Source organism: Coffea eugenioides, chromosome 9 (assembly GCF_003713205.1).
Source record: "Coffea eugenioides isolate CCC68of chromosome 9, Ceug_1.0, whole genome shotgun sequence".
Taxonomy (NCBI): domain Eukaryota; kingdom Viridiplantae; phylum Streptophyta; class Magnoliopsida; order Gentianales; family Rubiaceae; genus Coffea; species Coffea eugenioides.
In genome coordinates, this window is record NC_040043.1 from 37783899 (window position 1) to 37811233 (window position 27335).

Consider the following 27335-nt stretch of genomic DNA (forward strand, 5'->3'; position numbering starts at 1 on the left):
GAATCGAACTGCAATGAGGGTATTGTGACCGTATGAGTGTAAGGTTTAGATAGTAAATTGGATGTTTACTAGACATGCAAACCAAAATCTATTGGCTACCTTAATCCTAACTTTAAAGAATTATAGTCAACAATTCCTTTAGATTCCGAGGAAAAGAACTAGATTGATCCAGAATATATGAAGTACATTCTATAGTTAGATTAGGGAAGTACCGTTGAGTGGAAATAATATAACTACACTGTTACCTAGATTTTTACTTAATTGAATTGATCCAAAGGTTTGATACCATTGCCACAAAAAAGGTCATGACAATCCTTTTTTCTTCTTACAATGATTTTGGGAGCCATCTATTCTAATAGCATAACTAACTCAAAATACGTGAATTACTGATGGGACATTAGGGAACAAACGGTGAGGAGAACCAAAAAGGTTTACTTATGATGAAATCCAAAGCAAGACATACCTCGAAGTAAAGGGGACTGGAACTGCAAATCAGTGCCCAACCATTGAAGGCGGTGTTGACAAATTTGCCTTCAAGCCCTGCAAATAGGATGCCAAAAAGTTCTATTTGGAGCCCACTTTCTTCACTATGAAGGCTGAGGGTCCAAACAAGAATGCACCTCCAGATTTCCAAAAGACTAAGCTCATGACCCGCCTTATTGGACATGTAACTTGAATAATTTGCTCTTATGTTAGTTGTGATTTTAGCATCTGTAGTTCTATTGAATTTTGTTTAATTTCAGAAGTTTCAATGACTTTTATTTAATTTCAATATATGGTGATGGTGGTTTGTGTAGGATCTATGATTTTTTTTATGGTAGGTATGATTGAGATGAATTTATTTGGTTGAATTTATAGTTCTAAAAATTGATGTGTGTTTGGAAATATTGAACCTTTTATCATGTGATATTTATGGAATATTTTAGTCTATGCACAGGTGTGTGTATATGTCTTTATATATATATATATATAATTATTGAATCGGGGTTGAACCGGTCTGACCGGTTGAACCTAGACCCGGTCACATCACCGGTTCAATTAACGGTCCGAGTTTCAAAACGTTGTAAATATCTACCCAACATTCTAATAATGTACACAATATCCGGATGCGTACGGATCTAAGCATACGTTAGACTCCTTACTGTTGATGCATAAGGAATCTTTTATATTTTCTTTTTTTCAAAAGCATTCTTAGGACATTAATCGAGACTAAATTTATCTTCTTTAACTACAAGGGTGTCACCTGATTTACAATTTTATATATCATATTTGTTAAAAAAATTTTCGATATAGCCCTTTTGTGATAATCTAAAAATACCCCGAAAGCGATCTTGATGTATTTGATGCCTAGCACAAAAGATGCATCATCAAGATCTTTCAACTCAAAATTCTCAATTAGAAATCTCTTGGTTTCATGCAATAGATCTATATCGTTGTTGGCAAATAAAAAGTTATCACATATAATATTAGAAAAATATACTTACCTCCACAGAACTTATGGTATATACAATCATTAACTAGATTCATCTCAAAATCAAACGAGATAATTACTTAATGAAATTTAAAATACCATTGTCGAGATGTTTGTTTGAACCTATAGATGGATTTTTTAAGTTACAAACCATATTTTTTGGATCTCTCAATAATAAATTTTTTGATTGCACTATATAAATTGTCTCATCAATATTACCATTGTGAAACACTGTCTTTACATCCATCTAATATAATTCAAGATTGAAATGCATCACTAATACCAGGATAATACTAAAAGAGTCTTTCGAAAAGACCGAAGAGAAGGTTTTTTTATAGTCGATACCTTCCTTTTGTGTAAAATACTTAACTATAAGACGAGTTTTGTATCTTTACACATTACCTTTCGAATCCTTTTTAATTTTAAATATTCATTTGCAATCAATAGTTTCGCTCCTTCTAACAATGGGATAAAATCTCAAATTTCATTGTCTTTTATAGATTTAAACTTTTCATTCATGGTATCGATCCACTTTTGAGAATTTGAACTTTTCATAATTTGACAGAAGTTGATTGGATCATCTTTCATCAATCCAGTGTTATTCTCATGTTTTTGAAGAAAAATAATGTAATCACTGCATTTCTCCTTTTTTTAGTGGATCTTCTTAATGACATTGGTTCTTGAAGAGGTAGAGTTTGTTCTTCTATAAAGTTTATTTCTCAACATTGTCTTGATTAATTGTGTCACGATCAAGGTGAGGAATGAAATTCTGAACAAAATCAATGACACTTGTGGGAATATTAACATATTTATCTTCAAAGACAAGATCCCTTACTATATCTTTTTCTCCAAACTCGACATCCTCAAAGAACCGAGCATTTCCTATCTCGAAAATCAATTTAGTCGTGAGATCATAAAACATGTAACTCCTGAATCTTTTAGAATATCCAATAAAATAACAACTAACCGTCTTTGAATCTAGTTCTTTTCATTTGGCTTATAAGGTCTTATCTCAGTTGGACATCCTCAAATATGTAAATATTTCAAACTAGATTTTTCTGTTCAAAACTCATAAGGGGTTTCGATAGTTCTTTTAGTTGGAACTCTATTAACGATATATGTTACAGTCTTAAGTGCTTCTTCTCGGAGTGGTTCTAGTAAGGTAAAATGACATATTATACTCTTTACTAAGTCCTTAAGCGTTCTATTTCGTCTTTCAACTACACCATTCATAGTGGGTAAACCCGACATAGTATACTGTGGGACGATACCGCATTCCTATAGATATTCAGCAAATCGCCCTGGACGTTATTGACTTGAATCATTATATCTACCATAATATTCATCACCACGGTCAGATCCGATGCTTTTGATTTTTTTATTGAGTGATTCTCAATTTTAACTTTAAAAATTTTGAACACGCCCAACAACTGTGATTTTTCAGAAATGAAATATATATAGCCATATCTTGAAAAATCATCTATGAACGTTATAAAATATTGTTGACCATTCCAAATAGATGTAGGAAATGACCTACAAATATCTGTATATACAAGTTCTAAGATGTCCAATAACCTATTGGTTTCAAATCTCATTTTATTGGTTTGTATCTCCTTTATACAGTTAACACAATCATCAAAATTTATAAAGTTCAAGGGATCGAAAATTTTATTTGACACAAGTCTTTTCATTCTTCATTTGAAAATATGACCCAATCTCTTGTGTTATAGTGCAGTCGAATTGTAATTGGTTAATTTTCTTTTTACTCCTCTAGTACACAAATGCAGGGATTCATTAAATGAGACAATTGTATCAATCAAATATAAATTATCGTAGTGCATTAAAAAAATTAGAACCAATTAATTTTGAATCATGAAACAATTTAAATTTTTCATTTTCAAATAAACAAAAATAACCAAATTTGTCTAAAGCAAAAATAAAAATCAAATTCTATCAAAAAATGGTAAAATAAATGTTTTATTAAGATTCAAATAAAATTCGATCTTTAACAATAATCTAAAAACTCTTATTATTTCAACTTGAACTGTTTTGCCATCATCGACGTAGATATATTTTTCATTATTATTAGACTTTCGGTAATTCAGGCAACCCTGCATAGACACACTGATGTAAGTTGTTGTACTAGAATTTAACCACCATGTGTGTTTAGGTACCGAAATTAAATTAATCTCAGAACAAATTAAATTAAGAAACATACCTTTTTTAGCACGCCAAACGTGATAGTTGGTGCAATGTTTCTTTTTATGCCTTTCAACTCCACAAAAGAACCTATTATTTTTTTCCTGATCAACTGATTTCTTTTGTTATTTCTTTTGTGATATCGTACCTGCAATTTCTTTATCATTTTTTCTCTTAAATTTGTTACTTTTATTATTAGTGGTTGAGATCAGATGAGTACTTTCTATCTGATCTTATTTTAACATTTTCTCTTCCTTTACACAGTATGATATGAGTTTATTTAGAAATCAAGTCTTGTTTTTATAATTGTAACTCATCTTAAACTGACTAAACTGTGTAGAAAAAGATATTAAAATCAAATCCATTAGTAACTCTTCCGAGAGTACCAATTTAAGTACATTTAATTTCGAAACAAGATTAGACATCTCCATGATGTACTCTCTGATGTTATCTTTACCATTATATTTTATTGAAATTAAGCGTGTCAAAAGCGTACTAACTTCAATCTTTTCGTTCTTGACAAATCTTTTTTCAATGTCCTGAAGAAATTTCTTCACGATAACTATCGTTTCTGACGTTGTTCTTCTAAATGCTTCTGAAACGACTTTTTTAATGATCATCAAATACAAGAGATTTGATTTCTCCCACCTTTTCTTATCCCTCTTTTCATCAAAGGTACTCTGATCTGTAAGAGTTGGGGAAGAATCATCTCTTAACGTAAGGTCGAGATCCATTATTCTAAATACTATCAAGAGATTTTGTTTCCAAAACTTGAAATTTGCGCCATTCAACATAGAAATATTATTTATATTGGTAGTAATATTTGTAAGATCATTTGCAACTGAACAGAAAATATAAAATAATTAAAACAAACTCACATAATGCAAAATAATAATAAACTCAAATAAAGATAACCTCATTTTAAGATATTGATGTTTCATTAATATCCTGTTTTTGGACAAAAATATTAATTTCTTAGTAATATTTTGGCATAATAATAAACACTGACAATAACATGTCAAAAAATAAAAAAAATTTTTGATTAATTTATAATTCACATGTAAAATTTTAAATAATGAGCACGTGTTTATTACCACAAGTGCACATGCCATTTTATTATACATTAACCTTCCTTGGGGCTAATCAATATTCACAAAATTATAAGTGCCCAACTAGTTATATTCTAGAATAAATTAGTTTTCACAAAAGAGGCCACTTTGGTGACATATTATTTCAATTAATTTATTCTAAAATATATATAATTATACTAATATTTAAATTTAAAATTACACAAATTACACAAAAAATTTGATCAAGGTCAACTTTAATCAAATCTGGTCAAAACGTGATCAAATATGGTCAAACTAGTCAAATGGATCAACATTTATTGGACTATAAGTCCATATCTATAATTTGACCCAAATTTGTTATTCAAATCCAAAATTTTCTTGAAATCCATAAATGTCTTATAAGACTATATATTTAGTGGGCCAACTTTATGAATTTTGTAAGGTTTAAATGTCTTGTTTAACTTTATTAGGGTTCACTAAAATTAGAGAAACCCTAATTTTCTTAACATATTAATACATTACATATCATGTAGGTCTTACCAAATATTATGTTAATCAAAACTCTTGAATGAAAAACTAACAAAACAAATCAGGGAAATGACGAACAACTTTTTGAAATCAGAAATCAAGTTAATTTATATCATGAAAAATATGTGGATCCCACATATCATGACTTGTGCCAATATATCAAGAGTTTCACAAAATTCAGCAATCAAACAAGACAAGCACACGTGATCCTGGAACCATATGTACTTGAACCATGTGCTAACTAATCATAACAAGCAAAGCAAATATGTGCACTTGATTGTGCATCATGCTTATTGATCTCGTCAAACCCATAGATCCATATGTAACCAAAAACAATGAATTGGACAGTGCGAATTTATTGAAAACATATGCAAATAAATTATATTAAAATCACAATTCAAAATTGTCAACCGCCACACAATCAAAATAAAAATAATTTTAGTTAAAAAAAACTTGAAAACTATGAATTATTTAAAATCAATTTATTTTCTAATAATCAACCATATCCTGTTCTGATACCACTTGTTAGGTGGTAGTTTATATTAACTTTTGATAAAAACTATCACCTATTAAACCCAAAATCTTTATGGTGATTATTAAAAAATAAATTAACGATAAAATTACGAAAACGTACATGGATTCATATTGACAAACAGGTACTTGAATCCCTAGAGATTTTGAAGTAATCTTCCAAATAAACATGTATTTGCTATTCTCTTGAGAGTGCCCTTTAATTTCTCTCTGATATCTTTCCTGACGATGGGATATCAAGAAAGAGATAGTTGGTGGTATTAGAAAATACGACAATAAGAATACGTATGTGACCTGGGGACCATAATCCTATTTATAGATAATTTTTCTGTTATCTTTTAGATTTCTATTTCAACCCATCATAGAAATAGAAATTACTCTTAAATTTTTACATATTAAAGGCCCACATCTTATTAGATACATTAAAATTTAAATCATAATTGATCACTTTAATTGGACTTAACCTTATTTGATAGTCTGCAATACATAATTAGTCATATATAAATCCAACGTTGGATTAAAGATCTAACAAACCTTCTTTAGACCTCATGGACGATACGTTTTTTGCTCCTCCAAGGCTAGAATGGATGATATGATCTGGAGACACAAAGTTTTGCAGTGCTCTGGAAGTGGAAATAACAAAAATAGGTGCCAGCTATATTTGGAACACTCTCTCAATCCAGATTGCATAGGGTGTAGCACAGCTTTTCCATGATAGAAGATGAGGAACAGGAACAGTTGCATAGGGTGCCACTTTTAGGAAGCAACCATTCCTGAAGGTTCTTGGCCAAAATTTAGCTAAAAAAAATAAGGTTCAGATTGCATTTTATACATCATTTTGCATACTGTATGTGAGATCCACAAAATTTTGTTCTATAGTTGCACGTTATTGAAAGTGCATACAAAGTTATATCTTATGCATTTTACACAAAATGGCCCGAACGATTTTTTTGACATCCATTCGAGTCTGTGTCCATGATAGAATGACTCACGTTGTATAAACTAAAATCTCAATTTGAAGGACATTACTTTTGGGCATTAAGACCTTTTCCTAATGCTAATAGTAATCACCCTTCCTGTAAACAATAAGAAAAGAAAATTATAGGAGGGCAAAAAACCTAGATGCTAGTAAACCATTACCATTGTAAACCTAGGTGAGTGGTTTGAGTTTTGTTGACTCAATTACTAAGAATTTCAAATAGCCACATCAACATTTTGATTTCATGAAACAATGGTCCTCTGATTTATATAAAAATCCTTTAGGTCCTTAAATTCTATTAAACATGTTTGGGGCTGGGGAATTTGTGTTCAAAAATTGGAAATTTTTAAAAGGAATAAGGTAAAAGACTCGAAGTACCATTTGATTGTCACTTTTCCTTTACTATCACTCTCCTTTTTCCCATTCTTCACCTAGGTTTATGGCTGTTCATTTTTTTTTCTCCTTTTTATTTTCAAATATTCATGTATGGACATAAGATGGCCCTAAATGTGAAGCAAAAGGACTTTTTTTCTTCTTCTTCTTCTTCTTTTTTTAAATGCAAGAGAATCAATAGCATAGTCATTACTCTATGGATTTTAGAACATGAGAGGGATATTTGCAGCTTTAATATTAAAGAATTTTATGATCTTTGAGATGGCACTAGCGAATTGAATAACCTTTCACCTAGCTGTAAAAGTACTAGTGTGCCCTTCCTTCCTGGCTAAAACTTCTAAACAAGCCTGTTTTTGGCCAAATTTGTCTCCTAAAAGTTTTTTAACAACTTTAGTTACAGTAATCTCAAAAAATTTCTCAAAATTTTTAAATTACACGCTTCAAAATATTCAAAAATTTACATATTTCAAAAAAATTTTCTACAACTTCTACAATAAGTTACAGTAAAGTTTTAGATAAACATCCAAAAAACTCATTTGCAAAACGGGTATATTCCTTATTTTCTTTTCACACTCTAAATTTTACTAATGTTTAGCTAGCCGAGTAGGCTTTTTATCTCCGCATCCAAGACTCAAAATTTATCTAATGTTGGCTCACTAAATATAAGCATCTTGGACCAATCTTTGGTAAACTTACTTGACTGCTGCTATTCTCCTCTACAATATGGTCATCTTAACCTTAAGATATAATACGTTGGACTTTGTTAAGTACATTGGAAGTTCTCAAAAATGAGATTTGCTCAAAACGGGATCGCTTCCAATTAAAGTGGGGACGTTAAAAGATTACTCCTCTTTAGATATCTACCAGTGTCTGTGCATTTAATTCTATGGGAGAGAGCTCTAGGCCCAAGACTTTTAAATAATCTTTTAGCTGTTGTTATCTGTATGGAATATTCAAGGCAATGAAGCAGTCAAATTTTCATTAGCTTTACAATAGCCATATAGGTAAGCAGCAGGTTTCATCTTCCTTGAGAGCTTATTTGGTGGACATGATTTGTGTGGAAAACAAGTTGTGTTTTAGTGCAATGAGTTCCAAAGATGGTTTGATCCATGACAGTTGGCCATCAATTAATTCAAAATTTTCCCTGTTCGTCACTGGTTCATATTCAATTTCTGCCTTTGAGATCCTGCTAATCTTACTGAAAATATTGGCACATTAAAGATGGTGCTAATTTATTTTCTACTGTACAAGGTTTCTGTTTTTGCTGTTATTGTTTTTTTGACCTGGCCTATACTTACTGGCTAGAGAATAGACTAGCCAATAGCTTAGAATAAGGAAATACTATGGTATTTATGATTAAGAATGCAGATGCTATTCGGCTTGAGAACATATAATTCATTATTGAAGGCCTGGCTGTCCTGGCTAACAATCTTAGTTTAATATTCAGCATTCCTAGAAGTCACGTACATATTGATCCATTATTCATTGCGTACAACAGCATATTGCTTCTCTAAAGAGCAGTAACCCACGGTATCAACCATCTTTCTGCTGCAGGTCATCATCTAGATCTACATTGTGACGCCCCGAAAGAATGAGTGTGAGAACTTGAAAATTTTTATATATTTTCTAAACATTATTTTGTTTCCTTGGTTATAATTTTGTACCTTTCTTCAAGATATTAATTTTCTATACATTTTTATAAAGGAATATAATTTTCAAATCATTTCCTTGATACGAGTTAGTCCACGTTAAGTTTGAAGTGTATTATGGACGTGAGACCCGCTAGTGCGGTAAATGCAATATATTTTTGACAACTTATTGGAGGTTTGTATTAAATGATATTATTTTACAAGGTGCTAAGAGATTTGTATTAGAGAGACAAAAAGATAAGCTTTAAGCTAAAAAGGTGACAAGTGTCACCATTCAATTCACCCTTGGACTTTTGACCAAGATATTTTTATCATCTTAAAACTAATTTTGGCCATTTTATTTCTTCATTTGAAGCTCTCTTGGCCGAACTCCTTAGGGAGAGAAAAGAAAGAAACCTCCAACTTCTTTCTTCAATTTCTTGCCTTGATCTCTCAAACCAACCGCTAAAACTTTGATTTGCTCCATAAAAACCTTTCTCTTGGTAGGATTAAGGTGAGTGGTTAAGTGATTTGAGAAACAAAGGTGCTAAGTTGCTTGTTGTCTTGAGGTTACAAGGTGAGTTGTTAAGAATCTTTCCCTTTAGCTTTGCTAATGTTCAATTGGTGGCTTTAGTGGTTTAATATGATGACATATGGTGTGATTATGGTTTGTTTATGGTTGGAAGTGAAGGTTTGATGAATTTTGATTTATTCCTGTTATTTTTCTATTTTGTATGAGGATCATGGTTTGATCATGGTATGATGGCTGGTAATGGTGTAAAATGAAGCTTGTATATGTTAGTTGAAGTTGGTTGCGGAAAATTTCTGTTTTGATACGAAATTCCAGGTTTAGGGTTTGCTTTTGCCCTGTTCTGACCGGATTTATTTGGGCATCTTAGAGGCCGAATCAGGCTTAGGGTAAAACATGAAAGTTGTAGCAAATGGTGTTACTAGCTGCCTACAAAATTTCAGCCCGATCGGAGCACTGTATCATGTGAAATGACCGAAATACTCTTGACTGCTCAGGAATCCTGTTTCGCGCCCAGATTTCTGTTTTCGTGGAGTTTTCCGTTTTTGACCATGAAAATGTATGATTTAGATTTTGAGGTCTTCATAAGAATTGTAGGTTTATGTCTTGGCTTCGAAACTCTATAAGATTCGTTTCAATCCGATAAGGGTAGTTTCAGTTATGGATCTTGTGCCGAAAGGTGTTAAACGGAACTTTTATACGTTAATTGCGATCGTTGTGGAAAATTTACGCTTGAGGGAATGAATTCCGGTTTCTAGGGTTTAATTGGGGGTTTTTCTAATGGTGGCTCTTAAGCTTCTAATTAGCTTTGATTGAGGGATATTGTGGCCTAATTGGATGCATTTTATTGCTTATTAACCGTATGTGTGATTGGTGATATATTGTAGGTTGGAAATGAAGCATTCATGGGGAAATGCTGTCCGAACTTTGAGAATGTATGATTGCTTTGAGTTTGTGATTTAGGGCTTGGACTCGGGTAAGGTAATGATATATGATGGATGGTTTCTGAGCCGTGGCGGTGAGTGACCCTAAACTCTTTCCAAAGTACTTGTGAAATGTTTCTTGTATTATTTACTCGACTGCATATCATGCGTGCTTGCATGTGAGTTCATGACATGATTTGGCTTTAATGAGTTCTTGGGGAGTCTTGTGCTGAACACCAACGTCTCCACCCTGTTTATTGTTCATGACATGATCTGGAGCACCAACGTTGCTCCCCCTTATTGTTTAACGTTAAGTGATCAATTTGAGCGTTGGATGTTTAAGTGCAATGATTTCACTGGCTCACCAGAGCAAATATACGTACATTTGATCTTGGAATCATGACATCATCGAAATGTATTATTGTGAAATATATTTGATTACTGATTTTATTGGTTACTCACTGAGTTTCTAGCTCACCCCAAAAATATTTTATTCCCCTCCACAGGGCTCGTGGCGAAGGAAGGCTTGTAGTACTTATTCACGTGACTGGATGGCATATATCTTGTACAGTTTGGATTTGGAATCATTTTATGTATAGTTTGGAGAATTATTTCCGCTTCGCTTATAACATGTAATTATTGGAGAATTTGATATAATATTTGAGATTTATATTGTAATTTATTTGAGAACTGTAGTGACTGACTGAGTCCCGGCGAGAGCTAGACAGGCGGTCCACCGAACCCTCTTGTTCGCCTTAGGGGGAGGTGGGGCTGTCACATACATCTTGTGGGATATGCACACATGCTGTGGGTAAGGTTTGCTTGTCACTAAATTTTTTTTTATCATCTCTAGTTTCAATCTTGAGGAGTTATTTCAAGCTATTCAGTTTACTTTTATCTGGTTTATATATAAGATGCACCACACTCCTGAATAATGATCTTGATTAGATGATATTCAAGAACCTTGCGTGATTGTAGACTTTTACCTGAAAATGATTTCATACTTGCTGCCAAGATCAATGGGCTTGATCTGCAACAACTCCTCAGCAAAAATGTTGGAAAATAACTTTTTGAAAAGGTTTAGGCACTTGTATATTTAAGAGGAATGTATGACCTCGTGCCATGGCATTAGGTCACCTTTCCAACAGAAGATCTTTGTCTGCTAGGAACATCTAGGTAGACGGAGTTTCCAGGTTCTAAGTGATTTATGGGCTTGAAGTATTCTGACTTCTTCACATTGCCTTTGCTGGAATTCTGTGATGATGAAATAGTTTTTGTTTCATCTCTAAGCTTCTTCAGATGGCCTTCTATAACAAACGGGCGAATTTCTGTAAATATTACGAAAATAAGAGATCGTGCCAAAATTGGTGTTGCAGGGAAATGGGGGATGTTTTAGGGGTCACCGAAAATGAAATTTGTGGCGTAGGGATAAATTTAATTTGTTTTCAAATTTTTTTAACTAACAATCCAAAGCATAACAGAAATTTTTTAAAAAAAAACACGAGGCTATACTTGAGCGGCTACTCTTGAACACCATTAATGTGCAAAGCTTTGCGGCTATACTAGGTGCAAAACCTTTTAAATTTTTTTTTTTCAAATGCAGCATTCAACAATGGATGCGGCTATACTTGAGCACAGTTGATCACAAGTGGATCGACGGTGCAAACCTTTTATTAGAAAAAAGAAATTCAGATGCCGCAATGCGGCACCCTTGGATGCGACGTAATTCTTCTTACCGTTGATAAAAAGTGGATCAACGGTGCTAAGTTAATTTTTTTATTAAAATCCGGACGCCGTAACCACTGACAGTTTTGTAGCAATATTTTTTAGCCATTGATTAAATATTGATCGACGGATGTATATAGTTGATAACAATGATGCAAAATGTTTGGCTACAAATACATCACCGACCAGATCCCCGTTTGCATCCTTATACTCTGGTCTCTCCAACTTCTTCCTTTGTGAGTATTCCCAATTTCTTTGTTCTATTGCTGGGGTTTTCTATCTAAAAGCTCCTACAATTGTGGTCCTGCATTTGTCCATTCCCATTGTGTCGCCGCAATTGTGCCTTTAGATTTTCTGCTGAAGAATTGTTGGCATTGTGGTCCTGCGTTTGTGCTTTTCCCTTGTGCAACCGATTGTTGGTTTATGGTTTGCTATAACGAGAAATGGAAGCCGTAGATGGTTGTGTACATTGATTTCCTGTACCGGTCAAAAAAAAACCTTCGCTCAGTGTTGAAGTTGGTGGACAACCATCACATCAGTTTGCTAAGAGGTAACTAGTACATTTAATCAGTTTGTTATATTGAATTACAATTAATCAGTTTGTTATATGTAATTAGTAGTAATTTGTTAGTTAGTTGATTATGTCCTCGCATTGATGATTCAGTTTTATTGGGGAGGAAAAATAATGGAGACTGGATGATCATTTTCATATGATCCTCCGAGATGCAAAAAAGCTATTTTAGTAAAAAATCGAATAGGTTATTCCGAGTTGGTTGATAGAGTATACACTTACATTGATTTAGATCGAACTGCGTTCAATTTAAATCTGTGGTTTAGAAATTCAGTAGGTCTAAGTACTTTTGCTGGACTACGGTTGGGGTGTGAAGAAAACATGGATATGCTGTACCATATGAAAATGATGTCACTACACACGACATGTGAGATATACGTTGAAATGTAACCATAGTTACGACATTACTAGAATAATGTCGATGTTGAACAAACCTCAAAATGGGACCAAGGTGGTCCCCAAGTGGAGTCAGAGCTTTTGCTCTCTACCACCTCATACTGTAGTACCATGCTAGTACAAGCTGATTTTTCGAGAGGTGGTCGGTGGGCCGAGAGTCGTACAACCAAGTACGTGCCCTCGCATGTTGTATCTGTATTTCGTTATCAGCTTACCATGATGGACGTCGATGAGGTATTGTCCGGTCCAAACTATTTCTTTAAATGTCTCTCTGCTTGTAATCACTGTTAAGACTAATTGTATTTACTTAAATGGCGACAGGGAGCCTTATCCTAACGAGCTTATTGCACATCTTCCCACCTATTGTTCGGCCGGACAACATGTATGGCAGTCGATCATTCCGTTGATATATTGGGAGGTAGTTGAATTTCACTTTCCGTAGCGTGTGCTACGACAATTTGGATGCATCAACCTATACCAGATATGGTTGCCACCGACGGTGACAAGAAATTGCATTCTTTATATCGATCTGGACGGCCTGGAAAGGATTGGGCATAACACCATAGTCATTGAATTGAGTATTGGGAGCGTCATGCTGAAACATATGTTTGGGACACTCGTCGCGATCCCAACGAGTCTATGGATGACTACATGACATGGTACCATAATCGGATAGTCCGCTACATATCGCCTCCTGTTTCGCAACTGCCTCGCTGTGACGGTCATCGAGGAGATGGGGGATAGTTCGACCTATTGGTAATTAATTACCATTTTAGTTTTTGTTTCTAAGCACATATTTATTTTCTCCTAATTAACATATGTTATAACTACAATGAACATTTCCTATTTTCAACAGGTTGATACTGTATCACGAATAGGATCAATTTGCAATAGATACCTCGATCCTGCAAACCCTGCTCAGTGTGCTCATCCCGGCCTAACTTTGATTAGAAAGGAGGCATTCAGAACATTACAATACTTGAACCAGGGAATTCAGACTGCAGTTGGACCCTTTGACCATCACGATGTTGGTACATCTACTTCTCGCGCTGCACCTTTCGAAATGCTTGTCGAGCATTTACCCAGACAAGTGCGTGGTAGGAATCAGGGAGGAAGGCATCGTAGGAGGGCTACCTCATTACGTGATGATGATGTTCCTGTTACACAGACTCCTCATGCTTCATCACATGCCCAATACGACCCTAATGTTGTTACTCAATTTTCCCATTCCGGATCGTTCTATACCCCTCCATGTGTGCCTGCTTTTGGAAGTCATTTAAATATGACACCTACTGCCTTATCGGATTCAACTATATGACAGGTGCTGGTTCATCCTCTGTTAGGCCACATACGTCATTTGGGATGAATAATGATTTCGGTGAAAACCTTGATCATATCTACGACTTCTTAGGGTCCTCAATGGGTTTTTCACTAGTTTTCTAGACATATGCAGACACGTTCCGCATCAAGACCCTTCCAGTACTTCTACAAATCCTTCCTATCCGAGATGCGGTCAGACTCCTATGGTGGACACTTCCGATGATGATGAGGACGAACAAATACCCGAAGCACTACTTAGGAGGTCTGAGCAGCTACAGTTGTAGCATGATTTGCCACACTAGAGAGTGTATTGGAGATGCGGTTGCTCTACTACCCCGCACGATAGGGGCAAGAGACACATTCATGGGTGATTACAATTTGTAACATTCATTAGCAATTTCAAACTTTAAACAATGATAATATTTTTCACTTTGCTGCATTTAACATTCATTATATTGATGCTACATTATTTATGGTACTTTAAAAATTAGGGTTTACATTTACAATGATAAATTACAATTTAGGGTTTATAAATTAGGGTTCAAGTTTTATGAATTAGGATTTCAACTTTATAAATTAGTTTTTAAGATTGATTAATTTGGATTTAGGGTTTATAAATTAGGATTTTGATTTTATAAATTAGAGTTTAAGATTCATAAATTTGGATTTAGGGTTTATAAAAATTAGGGTTCAAGTCTTTATAAATTAGGGTTTTTGATTTATAAATTTGGATTAAGGGTTTATAAATTATGATTTAGGGTTTATACATTAGGATTCAAGTTTTATGAATTAGGATTTCAACTTTATAAATTAGTATTTAAAATTTATTAATTTGGATTTAGGGTTTATAAATTAGGATTTTGACTTTATAAATTAGAGTTTAAGATTTACAAATTTGGATTTAAGGTTTATAAATTAGGGTTTTTGATTCATCAATTTGGACTAAGGGTTTATAAATTACGATCAGGGTTTATAAATTAAGGTTCAAGTTTTATGAATTAGGATTTCAGCTTTATAAATTAGTGTTTAAAATTTATTAATTTGGATTTAGAATTTATAAATTAGAGTTTAAGATTTATAAATTGGATTTAGGGTTTATAAATTAGGGTTTAGGTTTTATAAAGTAGGATTTACGATTTATAAATTTGGAATTAAACTCTAGGGTTTAGTTATTATGCTTTATGGTTTCATAAAAAAAATAAAAAAATTGGTCTTAGCATAGGGTTTCATAAAAGAAATAAAAAAATTGGTCTTAGCCGCATGCACATATTAAAAAGTACATAAAAAGTAAAAATAGTGCATGCAGCTGTTAAAAAGTAAAAATAAAAAAAAAATTGGTCTTAAAATGGTCGCCACATGCACTATGGCATGCAGCTATGTAGATATTTTGCATGCGGCATAGCATATTAAAAAAAATGAAAACAAAATTTTCCTTCTCAATCGCAAAAGAAAATTGATTTTTTCAATAGCCGATAATGGCATTTGTGGCGATCCTTCAATTATCAAACATTCCCGTACAACACCATTTCTCGGACTTTTTCTCTTAATCGCATTATTTCTGGAAATTTGCTTAAAAAACATTACCATTCAATCAGGTGTTAGCTTATTTTTCTTTTAACCAGTCAATGAAAGTGACAAAATTGACATGCTGTCAAATGAACTCAGAAGAGCACCAAATCATAATAATAAGACCACTTGCTTTTAGGATTGCTAATCCGTATGGTACGGAATGCAATTCATTTAATTCTATGCTAGTCATGGACCAACTGACGTGTTCACTGTTTTCAATTTATGGCAAGGGATAATTTCACAAACCTCCCCTGAGGTTTCTGACACTTGCACTAAGACCCCTCCAGGTTTTAAAAATTTCACCTAGCTCTCTTGCTTTTCAAATTTTGGTAACAATTCAGTCCAATTAGGATTAAAATATTACTATCATGATAGAGATGAGATTTATATTCCATGAATACCCTCTTCCTCCCTATATTAGTACAAGATTGCTTGTTAATAAAAAGGTAGAGATAATTATCAAAGTTGAAGGGGTATAAATGCAATTCAGGAAAATTTTTTCTGTTACATGGAGACATCTTCAGTAGCTGACAGGAATAGCCGATGGCAACCTGCAATATTCCAACGGCCAAAAATTTGGAAACCTCTAACTGCATATAAACATCTGGAAAGCACATTTTATCCTCAAGCCAAAAGATCGTGAGGAGCATTAACAGAAGGCTAAGCTGAAAACATTTAGCAGATTCAATGGCCTCTTCAAGCTAACTAGCAAAATCCTGGAATTCACCCACAACTTTCACTATTAAGAACAGATATTGCTACTGCAATTGCAAGGCCACAGTGAAGATATCAGCGAGCGAAAAGAATCTGGACAAATTGTATTTCTGCTGCTCAAAATGCAGATATTTCAAATGGTATGATGGAGGAAAAGAAGAAGAAGTTAATAGCAGAAGAAGCAACCAAGACACAAACAAGGAAAGGGATATTAGCAGAGCTAGAGTTCTTGGCATTTCAGAAAGGCAATCTGATGTTGTCGTGGAACTGCAAAGACAATTTCTAGCTCCAAGTGTCTTAGGAAACGTGCTGGTCATCACCAATATGCTACTGTTAGCTATATTTATTTTCATTCAAATAGTAAAATCAATTGGTTGAATTCATGTAAATCTGCTGCAACATTATAGTAGTTGTATAGTATGCCTTTTTTGGTAAAAGTCAAATGAAACTAGAAGGCTATGTCAGTTAGAATGCTACTTAAACCAATGTAAAATTCATGTATGCAGCACTTTACAGTCATTGTATGAGATAATGAATAGCACTAGTATGCAGTTTGACAATAGCTCGTGAATAATAGCAGTAGTGACGTTACACATGCTAAAATGCAATAATCATATCAGTAGTACATATAACATTTTCATCATGCAATCCACAAGTACAAAACACCATCTACCAGGACAGTTTCTATAGCAGATGGTGAGAATTGCACCACTAATATTGTAAGAGAGTGTTAGCTTCCATTAACAAAACATTTCAGCAGTCCTAACTTCTGGTACTTTTCCATATAGCAGTTGCGAATTCAAGAGAAGCTAAGCTAATCATTACATGCTAACTAGTCTGAACTAGCAACTCAAAACCAGTTGCTGAAAGTGCTGGTACTGCTAATGCTATTGGAGTTCACATTTACTGGTGCATTCATGCTAACAGATGTAGCATTTGTAGATTCAGAAGTCAAGTGAACTGGCACCTAAGGATTGGAGCAGATTCTGGTACTTTTGGTCCTACCAGCACCTCTGACTGTTGAAGTAGAAGGATTGTTTGAAGCAGGTCTTCCTCTCTGTAAACATAATAGCATGAAAGTGAAGTTCAGAGCAAAAATTGTATTGCAGAACTTGTAATTCTCTTAGACAAACTATACTATACAAGTTAACACCTTTCTGTTAGTTACTGCAGCAGTAGTTTGACAAAACCTCTGCACGTTAACACCTCTATTATGATCCGTAGGACTAAGATTGCTCCCTTGACTGGAGTGAACTATAGGTACATTTCCTTCTGCATGATCCCGTAAAATGAGAGTATTTGTAAGGCTCTGGAAACCTCTGCATACATAATTCTAATAGACAACGAATGAAACATAATACTGGCAGCAGTTTACCCAAAGAACAGCTCCTGATAAGCTTGTGATGGCCATTCTTCTGCCTGGTTTGCCTCTTCTATTTGTCTTCTGTCAAAACACCATCAAATGAGTTGTAAGTAATAGTTAACACATAACAAAAACCAATGAAACGGAATATGCAGTTCAGTAATGACTTTGCAATACTTCTACCAGTTTAGCAGGGGTTCTGTTTGCAGTCCATTTTTGCACAGGTGGTCCTTTACAGGTCCTCTTATTATGACCTGCAGCTCCACAATTTCTACACTTGAGAGTACTTGACCTTTTTGGTTGTGAAGAAGAAGCTCCCTTATCAGCTTCCCTTCTTCGATTTACTCTTGGTCTACCAGGAGCTCTTCGCAAAGGAGGTGACAACATAGTTTTTGGGAGCAAATTAGGCATAGCTGGCCACCTCTTCACATCAGGAATAGGATGAATCATTGCAGAGTATGCCTTCAAATACATGTCTTTTGTGAACCAAGCTTCACAATAATGTTCCAATTTTTCTCTCCTGTACATAATTCCTAGTGTTGCATGTTTACATGGAATTCTAGATATCTGAAAAGCACCACAATCACATAACTCTTGCTCAGAACAACTATGTAGCTTCTGTCCAGATCACCAATCTCGAATGTGTCTTCACTAGCCATATGCATCTCACATTTTCTTAATGCTTGGCTAATTTCTGTGAGTTTCTTAGCAATTCTAGGAGTGATATTAGCAGTCAAGGTGCAACCTTTCTGGTATCTCTTGTGCAGGTTTTTCATGAACTTTCTCCTCAAACCATCCACTAATGTCAGTATAGGCTTTCCTCTAAGATCACCAACCCAGTTATTAAAGGATTCAATGAAATTATTTGTGACATGATCACACTTACACCAGGAACTTCTTGAAATTTTATCCAGATATTTCCAAGCCTCTCTGTTAATACCTTTAATACTTGCAATTGCTTCATTATAGCCAACAACATCATAACTTTTTGCTGTCTTCCAAAAGAAACTTCTAAGTAATATACTTGGAAATTGAGACTTGAAATTGCTGTATATATGCCCACAACAATGCCGTCCAGTTACATCAGGAAATATCTCCTCATAAGTAAGATTCAATCCCTGCAATATGAAATTATAAGTTACCAGCAGAATTTTGATTAGTATCCTGAAGGATTGATTCAGCACAGTGTTTGTACCTTTTGCCTATCACTCATGAAAGTTAAAGGGATGTTGTTGTCAAATGGTCCAAAGAACTCTTGAAAGTAGTAGAAGAACCACCTCCAAGTATCCTTGTTCTCACATTCAGCTATAGCAAATAATATTGGAAATACGTTGTTGTTTGCATCCAAAGCAACTGCTGTCATAAGCACACCTCCAAATGGCTCCTTCAAGAAACATCCATCAAATCCCACAAAAGGCCTACAACCTTCTAGGAATCCCAGCTTTTGAGCTCTAAATCTAATGAATATTCTCAAAATTTAGGCTCAACTAAAAGATTTGGCCTATCATAATGTATTTTACAGATGCTGTTGGGATTATTGTTCCTTAACAGTTCAGCATATTTTGGAAGTTTAGAATAAGATTCAGCATGTGTGCCTTCTATTTCAGCAAGTGCTTTGTTCTTAGCTCTGAAAATCTGCATTTTACTTGGCTTCACGCCATACTTTCTCAACTCTGCCTCTACACCTTTGCTGGTCATATTAGGATGATCTCTCGTGATACCAACCAGCTTCTTGACCATCCAGTCAGATGTGGCTTCAGCACAGTGTTTAACCATCACACAAGTGTGATGTGGTTGGTAACTTTTAATCTGAAAAGTCATATTATCAGCCACTGGTGATGCATGTATTCTCCATTGACATCCCTTAGCAGCACATATAGCAGTCACTCTAGATCTCTCATTTTTCAATCTCAGAAGTGGAAAGCATTTTTGAATAACATAATCTTTCAAGACAGCCATAAATGCATCCACATTTGTGAATAATTGACCCTTCTCAAACTCTATCTCATCTTTAGGATTGTAAATGCATATCTTTGATCTCATTAATTGTCTCATAGAGTCATCCTCTTCCTCACTTTCAGAATCAGGAACCACAATTTCTGCTTTATTGTCTTCAAAATCAGAAAAAATTAGTATCACTATCCTCACTGTCATCATTTGAGACCTTATCTAGAGCTACTTCATCCTCATTATCACTATCCAGATTGTGTCTCCATGAAGAATCAGAGCTAGAGTTTCAATTTTCATCATCTGAAATATCAACCTCTACACCTACTGTCTTGTTATTCTGTGTAATAAGCAAAGTATCTTGCATGTTCATAGTAATTGGATTTACTAAGCTATTCTCTTCATCAGCAGGGATAATTTCCATATCAGAGACATGCAAGTTTATCACTGGTTTAGATTGATGTATTTTGAACATCTCGCTAACTGAATAGTCATATCCATCAGGCACTTGTTTTTCCCAAGAATTTCACATCTCATCTGCATAATCATGTTAACATTCCCAGAGATTTTGTTCAATGTCTTTTCAGTTACATCAAACAACGACTTAATGTATGAATAGCCACTTGGATCAACATTTTGAATCCTGATTTTGTTTGCATTACAGTGAACAACAATGTCATATGCAGCAGCAAGAGTCCCCATCCTATATTTTCACATTTGGATGCAAAGTGATTCATAAATAAAAGTGCGAGCTTCATGCCTTTAAAGTTTTACAGAAACACATTAAATTTCTAGAAAATATCAGAATTCAAAACATTAGAGATTAGCATACATCAGCATTACAGAAAGTTCAAGAATCCGGAGATGATGTATATTAGCAGTCAAGCAAAAAACTACTCCATAACATGGAATTCCATAACAAACTGATTCATTAGAACAGGGTCATCATTACAGTACAGAACCAGAAAAAAGGGCATAGTAAGTTGATATGCACCAGTTGCTAGCTATACTGGTACTATTAATATCAACACAGTTTACTTTGCTATGCACATTTTTAACAGAAACAAATGAAATTTCCAGAAAACATCAGCATACATCTATCGTGCATGAAATTTCAAGTCCCATCAGCTGACACATCTACTGATCAAGCAAAAAACTACTCCAGCAGTTGCAATTTTTTAACAAACTGATTCATTACAACACTGCATTACAGTACTGCATCAAGAAAATGGAAATTGGTACCTTAGTTTCTGCTTTTAAGAAGCTTTATTTCCACCAGATGAAGACAGCTTCACTTGAATTCCACTACCTTCTTCATTGTCTCGTTTCTTAACATTTAGCCAAAAGACATCTGCATTCTGAGGTTTGTAGCTACAAAGCAAGATACATCTGTTCAATCAACCTTATCACATCACTCATAATCAGAAATTGGCGCCAAATTGTTTCTTCTATTGCTGCCTAGGAGTAATGATTTTTTAATCACCTTCATTAGACATTAATTTCTGTTATTCTAGTTAAATGTAATTACCAATATGAAGATGCATTTGTGTATTTAGTTAATGTCAGTCATCTAAACCAAACTCTGAGGACAAATTGGTCATTTCAGCGCTCTGCATGTCAGCAATTGACCCCAACACTCTGCCAGGGGAACTAGGTGAAATTTTTAAAGGGATAATTTCAGAAACCTCCCCTGAGGTTTCTGACATTTACACTAACCTCTCATGTGGTTTGAACAATTACACTGACCTCCCCTGAGATTACTAATCCTTTACAAATTTAGTCCAAATGATTAAAATATTGTTTTAGAGAGTGAAATTAGAATTTTGTACCTGATTTGTCCTTTGTGCTACATGTCCAATGAATGACAAAGTATTACAAATTAATTAATAATTAATAAACTTTAAGGAGTGTAGTTTATAGGTAAATATGTATTACTTATTTAAAGTACCAACTCTTTACGAGTATTTTACTTTCAAATATTTACTTTATTACAAATATTTATTCTCAAATACAGATTTGTATTTACTCTCAAATATTTAATTTTTGTTAAATACAAAACCTACCAGTTTTTCTTCCATAGAAATATTAATATAACACTTTTTCACTTTTAGATATAAATATTTATGTATTTAATATAAATTAAATGATTCAGGATAAAATACTCATAAAGAGCTAATACTTTATTCATGTAATTGATGAAAATCATAAAAAATTAATACTTTATCGGCCATTTCTTTTTTTAAAAAATATTTAATTTATATTAAATAGATAACCTACTGATTTTCTTTTTGCGAGAATATTACTGTAACACTTTTTAATTTTTAATTACAAACGTTAATATATTTATCATAAATTAAATATTTGAAAATAAAATATCTGTAAAGAGTCGGTACTTTAAATAGGTTATGTGTATTTGCCTATAAACTATACTCTTTAAAGGAAGGAGTGTAGTTTATTGATTTAAGTAAGGAGTAGTTTATAGGCAAATACACATAACCTATTTAAAGTACCCGATCTTTACAAATATTTTATTTTCAAATATTTAATTTATGATAAATATATTAACGTTTGTAATTAAAAATTAAAAAGTGTTACAGTAATATTCTCGCAAAAAGAAAATCAGTAGGTTATCTATTTGATATAAATTAAATATTTTTTTAAAAAAGAAATGGCCCATAAAGTATTAATTTTTTATGATTTTCATCCATTATATGAGTAAAGTATTAGCTCTTTATGAGTATTTTATCCTGAATCATTTAATTTATGCTAAATACATAAATATTTATAACTAAAATTGAAAAAGTGTTATATTAATATTTCTACGGAAGAAAAACTGGTAGGTTTTTTATTTAACGAAAATTAAATATTTGAGAGTAAATACAAATCTGTATTTGAGAATAAATATTTGTAATAAAGTAAATGTTTGAAAGTAAAATATCCGTAAAGAGTTGGTACTTTAAATAAGTAATACGTATTTGCCTATAAACTACGCTCCTTAAGTTTATTAATTATTAATTAATTTGTAATACTTTGTCATTCATTGGACATGTAGCATAAATGGCAAATCAGGTACAAAATTCTAATTTCACTCTCTAAAACAATATTTTAATCATTTGGACTGAATTTGTAAAGGATTAGTAATCTCAGGGGAGGTCAGTGTAATTGTTCAAACCACAGGGGAGGTGAGTATAAATGTCAGAAACCTCAGGGGAGGTTTCTAAAATTATCCCATTTTTAAAACCTGGAGGGGTCTCAGTGCAAGTGTCAGAAACCTCAAGGGAGGTTTGTGAAATTATCCCTTATGGCAAACCAAATGAATATCATTATCAATGCATGCATTCTAGGTGCCTATGTCTGACATATATGGATGATAGGATTGTAGGTGCATCAATTCAGGGGCCGTTTTATGGTGTTTGTATCATCATTGAAGTTGTTACAATCTCTGAGATGCCAAAACGGACCAACATGGCCATAGGACGGCCTGGCTCTTGTTCAGTCCAATTAGAATAAGGTTGGTGGGGTATGGATCTCTTCAAAAAAGCATCATGCTTTTGAAGTTTCTTCTTTCAGTTCATTATGTCATGGACTTAGCATTCATTTTTGAAGAACCTATTTCAGTCTACAAAACTAATAAATACAAACACATTGGGTGTAATTACTGTATGATACTATTGGATAATGATACAAGAAACTCGAATGAACTAATAAGCAACAACCCCTCGAACTCTTTTATCCCGTAACATCATGCCTTTTAAACTGCTTTTAGCTGTCGGATTGTTTTCCAGCTGTTGAAAGCCCTTCGGTCAATTAGCAATTGCTAAAAGCTTGATCCTTCTTGATGGTGAATAGAAGCAGCTTGTGATTGCATTGATCATCAGCTCACAAGGGGTCTCTGCCAGTAATTAGTCAGCTAGTAGTAGCATCCTGGAGGACCATCAAGCAACAGTTCCAAGTTAGGTGGGATTTGGTTACACAGAAAGTTCAGGAGCGGAAAAACAAGACCTGCAATTCACAGTTCTCACTATGCCTGTTACCAGCAGTTTATGGATCGATGGAAAAGTGAACATGTACTACCTGATTGAACTACTCTTTAGTACACCAAAATACTTGATACGCTCTGGTTCTATCTATCTATCTATCTATATATATATATATATATATATATATATATATATATATACAGGGCTTCTCTTTTCATGTACATCCTCATTTTCATGATTAGTTTGAGGTCACTTTAACTGCTTGAGTTATTCTCCATTTATCGAACTGATAAACTCAAGCATACTACAGATAGAAGTTTGTCCTTTATAACATGTTAACGTGTTATGGTAAATTATCTTCACATGAGCATAGTAGGAGCTGTTCCATTTTTTGGAACGAATTAAAAATGGAAAAAGCACATTTTGTAGAAGTTGAACAAAACTACGAGTAGTGATTTCTGTAGACTTCTCCTTGCTAGCATGAGATAAAGCCATCACCTTGGGATTTTCGGAAGGCGCTTGCACCTTTGAATTTTGTGTTTGGATGGAAAAGCTGACACTGATAGCACAAGAATTATGCAAGGATACAGCATAATTGGGTATCATTAAACTCATTAGAACCTCGTATTATGCAATACGTTTGGTTTCAGATATTGGCCTAAGGAGGAGACAAGATGTTTAATCTAGTTTAGCTTGATCTAAAGTACAACCATCAAATGGAGAGCATAGTTGCTAGACAAAGTTACGGAGTTAGTTCCATAAGCATGGTGAATATATAACTTATGTAGGTCTCAAATTGCATTCCCGAAGACCTTGTGCGGATTGCTTGTTTCCGTCGGAAAATATTATCGTTTTCCGTGATCACATTTCCCTATCACCTTTTTCCCTCACATATATCAAATCGCTACAGTAATTTTTCTATGAAAAATGACGGAAAATGCAATTCAAACACAGTAGCAGTTGGATGTACCAGTCACGCAAACACGGAATCCTAAGTTATCAAAACACAGAAGAAACTGTTCACAATTCGCTTCTGTTACGGAGACATTATGTTGCATACCCAAAGGTTTATATACTTCCATTTTGGTCACTGGGACATGAAAGAAAATGGAGACCAGTAGGAAAGTAGAAACCAATGGCTCTCCAAGTGAAGAAGAAAGCAAGTAAAGCAAAGCTCAATAGAATTTCTAAACATGTCCAATATATATCAAACAAGGACTCCTCTGAAGAATTGAGTCTTCGAGATTAAAGAAAAATCTATGCTAGAAGTTGATAAAAGAAGTTATCAATGAAACAGAGAGAAATGATGTATATATAGTAATTAAGAGTTCTACTTGAGGAACAACGTTTAGGTTCATGAGAACCTCAGGAGATGAATCAATCCCACTAGATCTTCAATCATTATGTGAACAATTTGATCTATGAACAACAAACATAATCCAGCGTATTGCACCGAAGATCATCCAGATGAAGGCTTCACAGCATTGATGATCTATATTAAGGAGGAAAGCATGTAAGTTCACTAACTTCCTAGTCAAATTACACAGCACTAGTTATTAGCCTAGTTCTCCAACATCATATAGGACTATATCCAAATCTGTTTAGATTAAACGATCACAAGCTCAAGAATATCGAATAAAGAGTGACAAACATCATAACGAGATGTAGTTGATTGAGGAAAACAAGAGTTACCTCTAATGAAAATCTCATCTTGAGACTGGTTTCTGCAACAGAGCAGTCAAGTAAACCTCCCCATTTTTCAATCCACTTGAATCAGTCTTGTTGGCGACAGCCCATTTCACCTTCTTGTACACTAACTTCCCAATCAAGGGCATAAAAACCTTCTCAAGATCCACTTTTTTACTGAAGAAATGGTCCAACCAAAAGTATCCTCCACCCCTCAACACTCTATCAACATCAAAAAACAAGAATTCCATTGCAGTCACAGGTATCCACCTATTCACAGCATGCCCACACCTCACCAGATCCACCACTCCATCAAACACTGGTAGCCTCTGCTGAAGTGGAACATGCAATGGAACCAAGCCCCTCAGTGCAACTGCCTCATTGTAGGGTGCCCCAAGATTCATAGTGGTGGTTATAACTGTCACATTTTGCAGCCTCATTTGAGCAGCAAATGTCCCTGTACCACCTCCAATATCAAGTGCAAGCCTAATAACACTTTTTGCTGACTTCGAAACCTGCAAAAGCTGTGAAATTGGGAGATCCAGATCTGATTTATACTCCAAAAATCTTGATTTTTCCACTTTCATGTCAAATCCCATTTCAGAGTTGAACCTTGCAAGGCAGGTGAAGCTTTTGCAATTACTATACTGGGACCAAATCACAGTGTTTTCTGGGATGGTGCCAAAAGGGGTTGTAGGAAGTGAACTGGGGTTGGTGCTGGTGGTTCTTGAAAAGCAGCGCCGCCGCGGGAGAGGGTGGCAGCCGCGGAGGATAAGAGACTCAGCTAAAAGCGCATCACTTGGACAGAGACTAAAAGGGATGTAATTCATGTACTGATAAAGAAGCTCAGGATAGTCCTTGCAAGAAGAAGCAATAGGGGAGATGTGAGTGTAAATCAGGAGGTCAGATGGGATGGTGGGGCGGGATTTTTTAGCACTAGAAGTTGTTTCAGTGGCGGTAGACTGGAGGCGCGTGAGGTGGTTAATGGTGGCGCGTATCGTGCGAAGCTGATGGAGGAGGTGGTCAGGGACTGCGGCTGGAGCAGGGGGTTTAGATTGGAGGTTGGATGAGAGGTGGTAAAGTGAAAGAATATTGGTAGCAACCATGGCTAGCAGGAGCAGCATGTTAAGGCCCATTGTGAATCTGATCATTTGGGTAGATTTTCTTGGTACTTGATACCGCTTTAAAGGAGGCCTGTTTCTGTTTCTGCTCAGCTCTTCAATGTAAAGTGGAAACTTTTGAAGGCTGCTTAGTTTAATGCTCTTTTTTTGGCACTATCCTCTATTCTTTAATTCTTCAGCTGACTCATCGCTAATCAGTGCCTTACAAATGATGAATTGATGTTGTACGGTATCTGCAGAGCTATTTACATGTATGTACAGGTTTTGGTGCTTGTGATGGCTGAGTTGGAGAAAATATAGTGTGTGAGTGACTCTTGATCTGAGATTTATGCTGGGTTCGCTGCGGCCATAAGATCGGCGAAGAGCAAGTCGGTTAAGTTCCTTTTCTTTTCAATTTTGACTTCGTGAGTCCAAGACCGATGGATTTTCTTTCCATTTTTTCTCTTTTAAAAGGTCGAAGAGTATAGACTAATAAGTGATGTTTTCAAAATGAGTATGGCATGACCAAAAAGCACAACATGAAATTAGCGGTTTTGGGTTTTAACTCTCGCAGTTTCGTAGAATCAGGGATCAAATTTGACAAACCTATAAGACAAACAAATCCACTCTTAAGTTATTTTTGAGCTGACCCTTATAACTTGCTTAACTCGTATAAATTAAAAAATAAAACAAATAAAAATCTATTTTAAACT

At 34.4% G+C, this 27335-nt stretch overlaps 3 protein-coding genes across 4 annotated transcripts in view; 1 reads left to right on the forward strand and 2 right to left on the reverse strand.

Moving 5' to 3' along the window:
* Positions 1-14261, forward strand: part of LOC113782511 — a 17073-nt gene extending 2812 nt beyond the window's left edge. Inside the window, exons 2-3 of the mRNA XM_027328402.1 lie at positions 12959-13177; positions 13800-14261. Of these exons, the coding sequence (XP_027184203.1) occupies positions 12959-13177; positions 13800-14261 (681 nt within the window). The remainder of the gene's footprint in view (positions 1-12958; positions 13178-13799) is intronic.
* Positions 14262-16336: 2075 nt separating this feature from the next.
* Positions 16337-20063, reverse strand: LOC113782512. Its single transcript, XM_027328403.1, has 8 exons — positions 19430-20063; positions 19105-19334; positions 18461-19027; positions 18093-18371; positions 17922-17990; positions 17700-17879; positions 17552-17603; positions 16337-16383 (listed from the first exon to the last, which is right to left on the reverse strand). Exons 1-8 carry the CDS (start codon positions 20061-20063, stop codon positions 16337-16339), a joined length of 2058 nt encoding a protein of 685 aa, XP_027184204.1.
* A 3339-nt stretch (positions 20064-23402) lies between these two features.
* On the reverse strand, positions 23403-26926 carry LOC113783106. Of its 2 annotated transcripts, none has more exons than XM_027329143.1 (2): positions 25529-26926; positions 23403-23780 (listed from the first exon to the last, which is right to left on the reverse strand). In XM_027329143.1, the coding sequence occupies exon 1, from the start codon at positions 26671-26673 to the stop codon at positions 25543-25545; it is 1131 nt and encodes a 376-aa protein (XP_027184944.1). In that variant the 5' UTR covers positions 26674-26926; the 3' UTR covers positions 23403-23780; positions 25529-25542. The 2 variants fall into 2 exon arrangements, with proteins under 2 accessions (XP_027184944.1, XP_027184945.1); XM_027329144.1 differs by lacking the exon at positions 23403-23780 and adding an exon at positions 24985-25328.
* Between the last annotated feature and the right edge of the window lie 409 nt (positions 26927-27335).

What these genes read in the sequence shown, in the direction of transcription:
- LOC113782512 (XM_027328403.1), bottom strand. Translation starts at nt 20,063, where the DNA reads ATGACAGTGAGGATAGTGATACTAATTTTTTCTGATTTTGAAGACAAT. An exon ending in TATCAGGAGCTGTTCTTTGG is followed by an intron (nt 17,880 to 17,921) that starts GTAAACTGCTGC and finishes GTTGTCTATTAG; the next exon opens with AATTATGTATGCAGAGGTTT. An exon ending in CTGCAGTAACTAACAGAAAG is followed by an intron (nt 17,604 to 17,699) that starts GTGTTAACTTGT and finishes TTATGTTTACAG; the next exon opens with AGAGGAAGACCTGCTTCAAA.
- LOC113783106 (XM_027329143.1), bottom strand. Translation starts at nt 26,673, where the DNA reads ATGATCAGATTCACAATGGGCCTTAACATGCTGCTCCTGCTAGCCATG.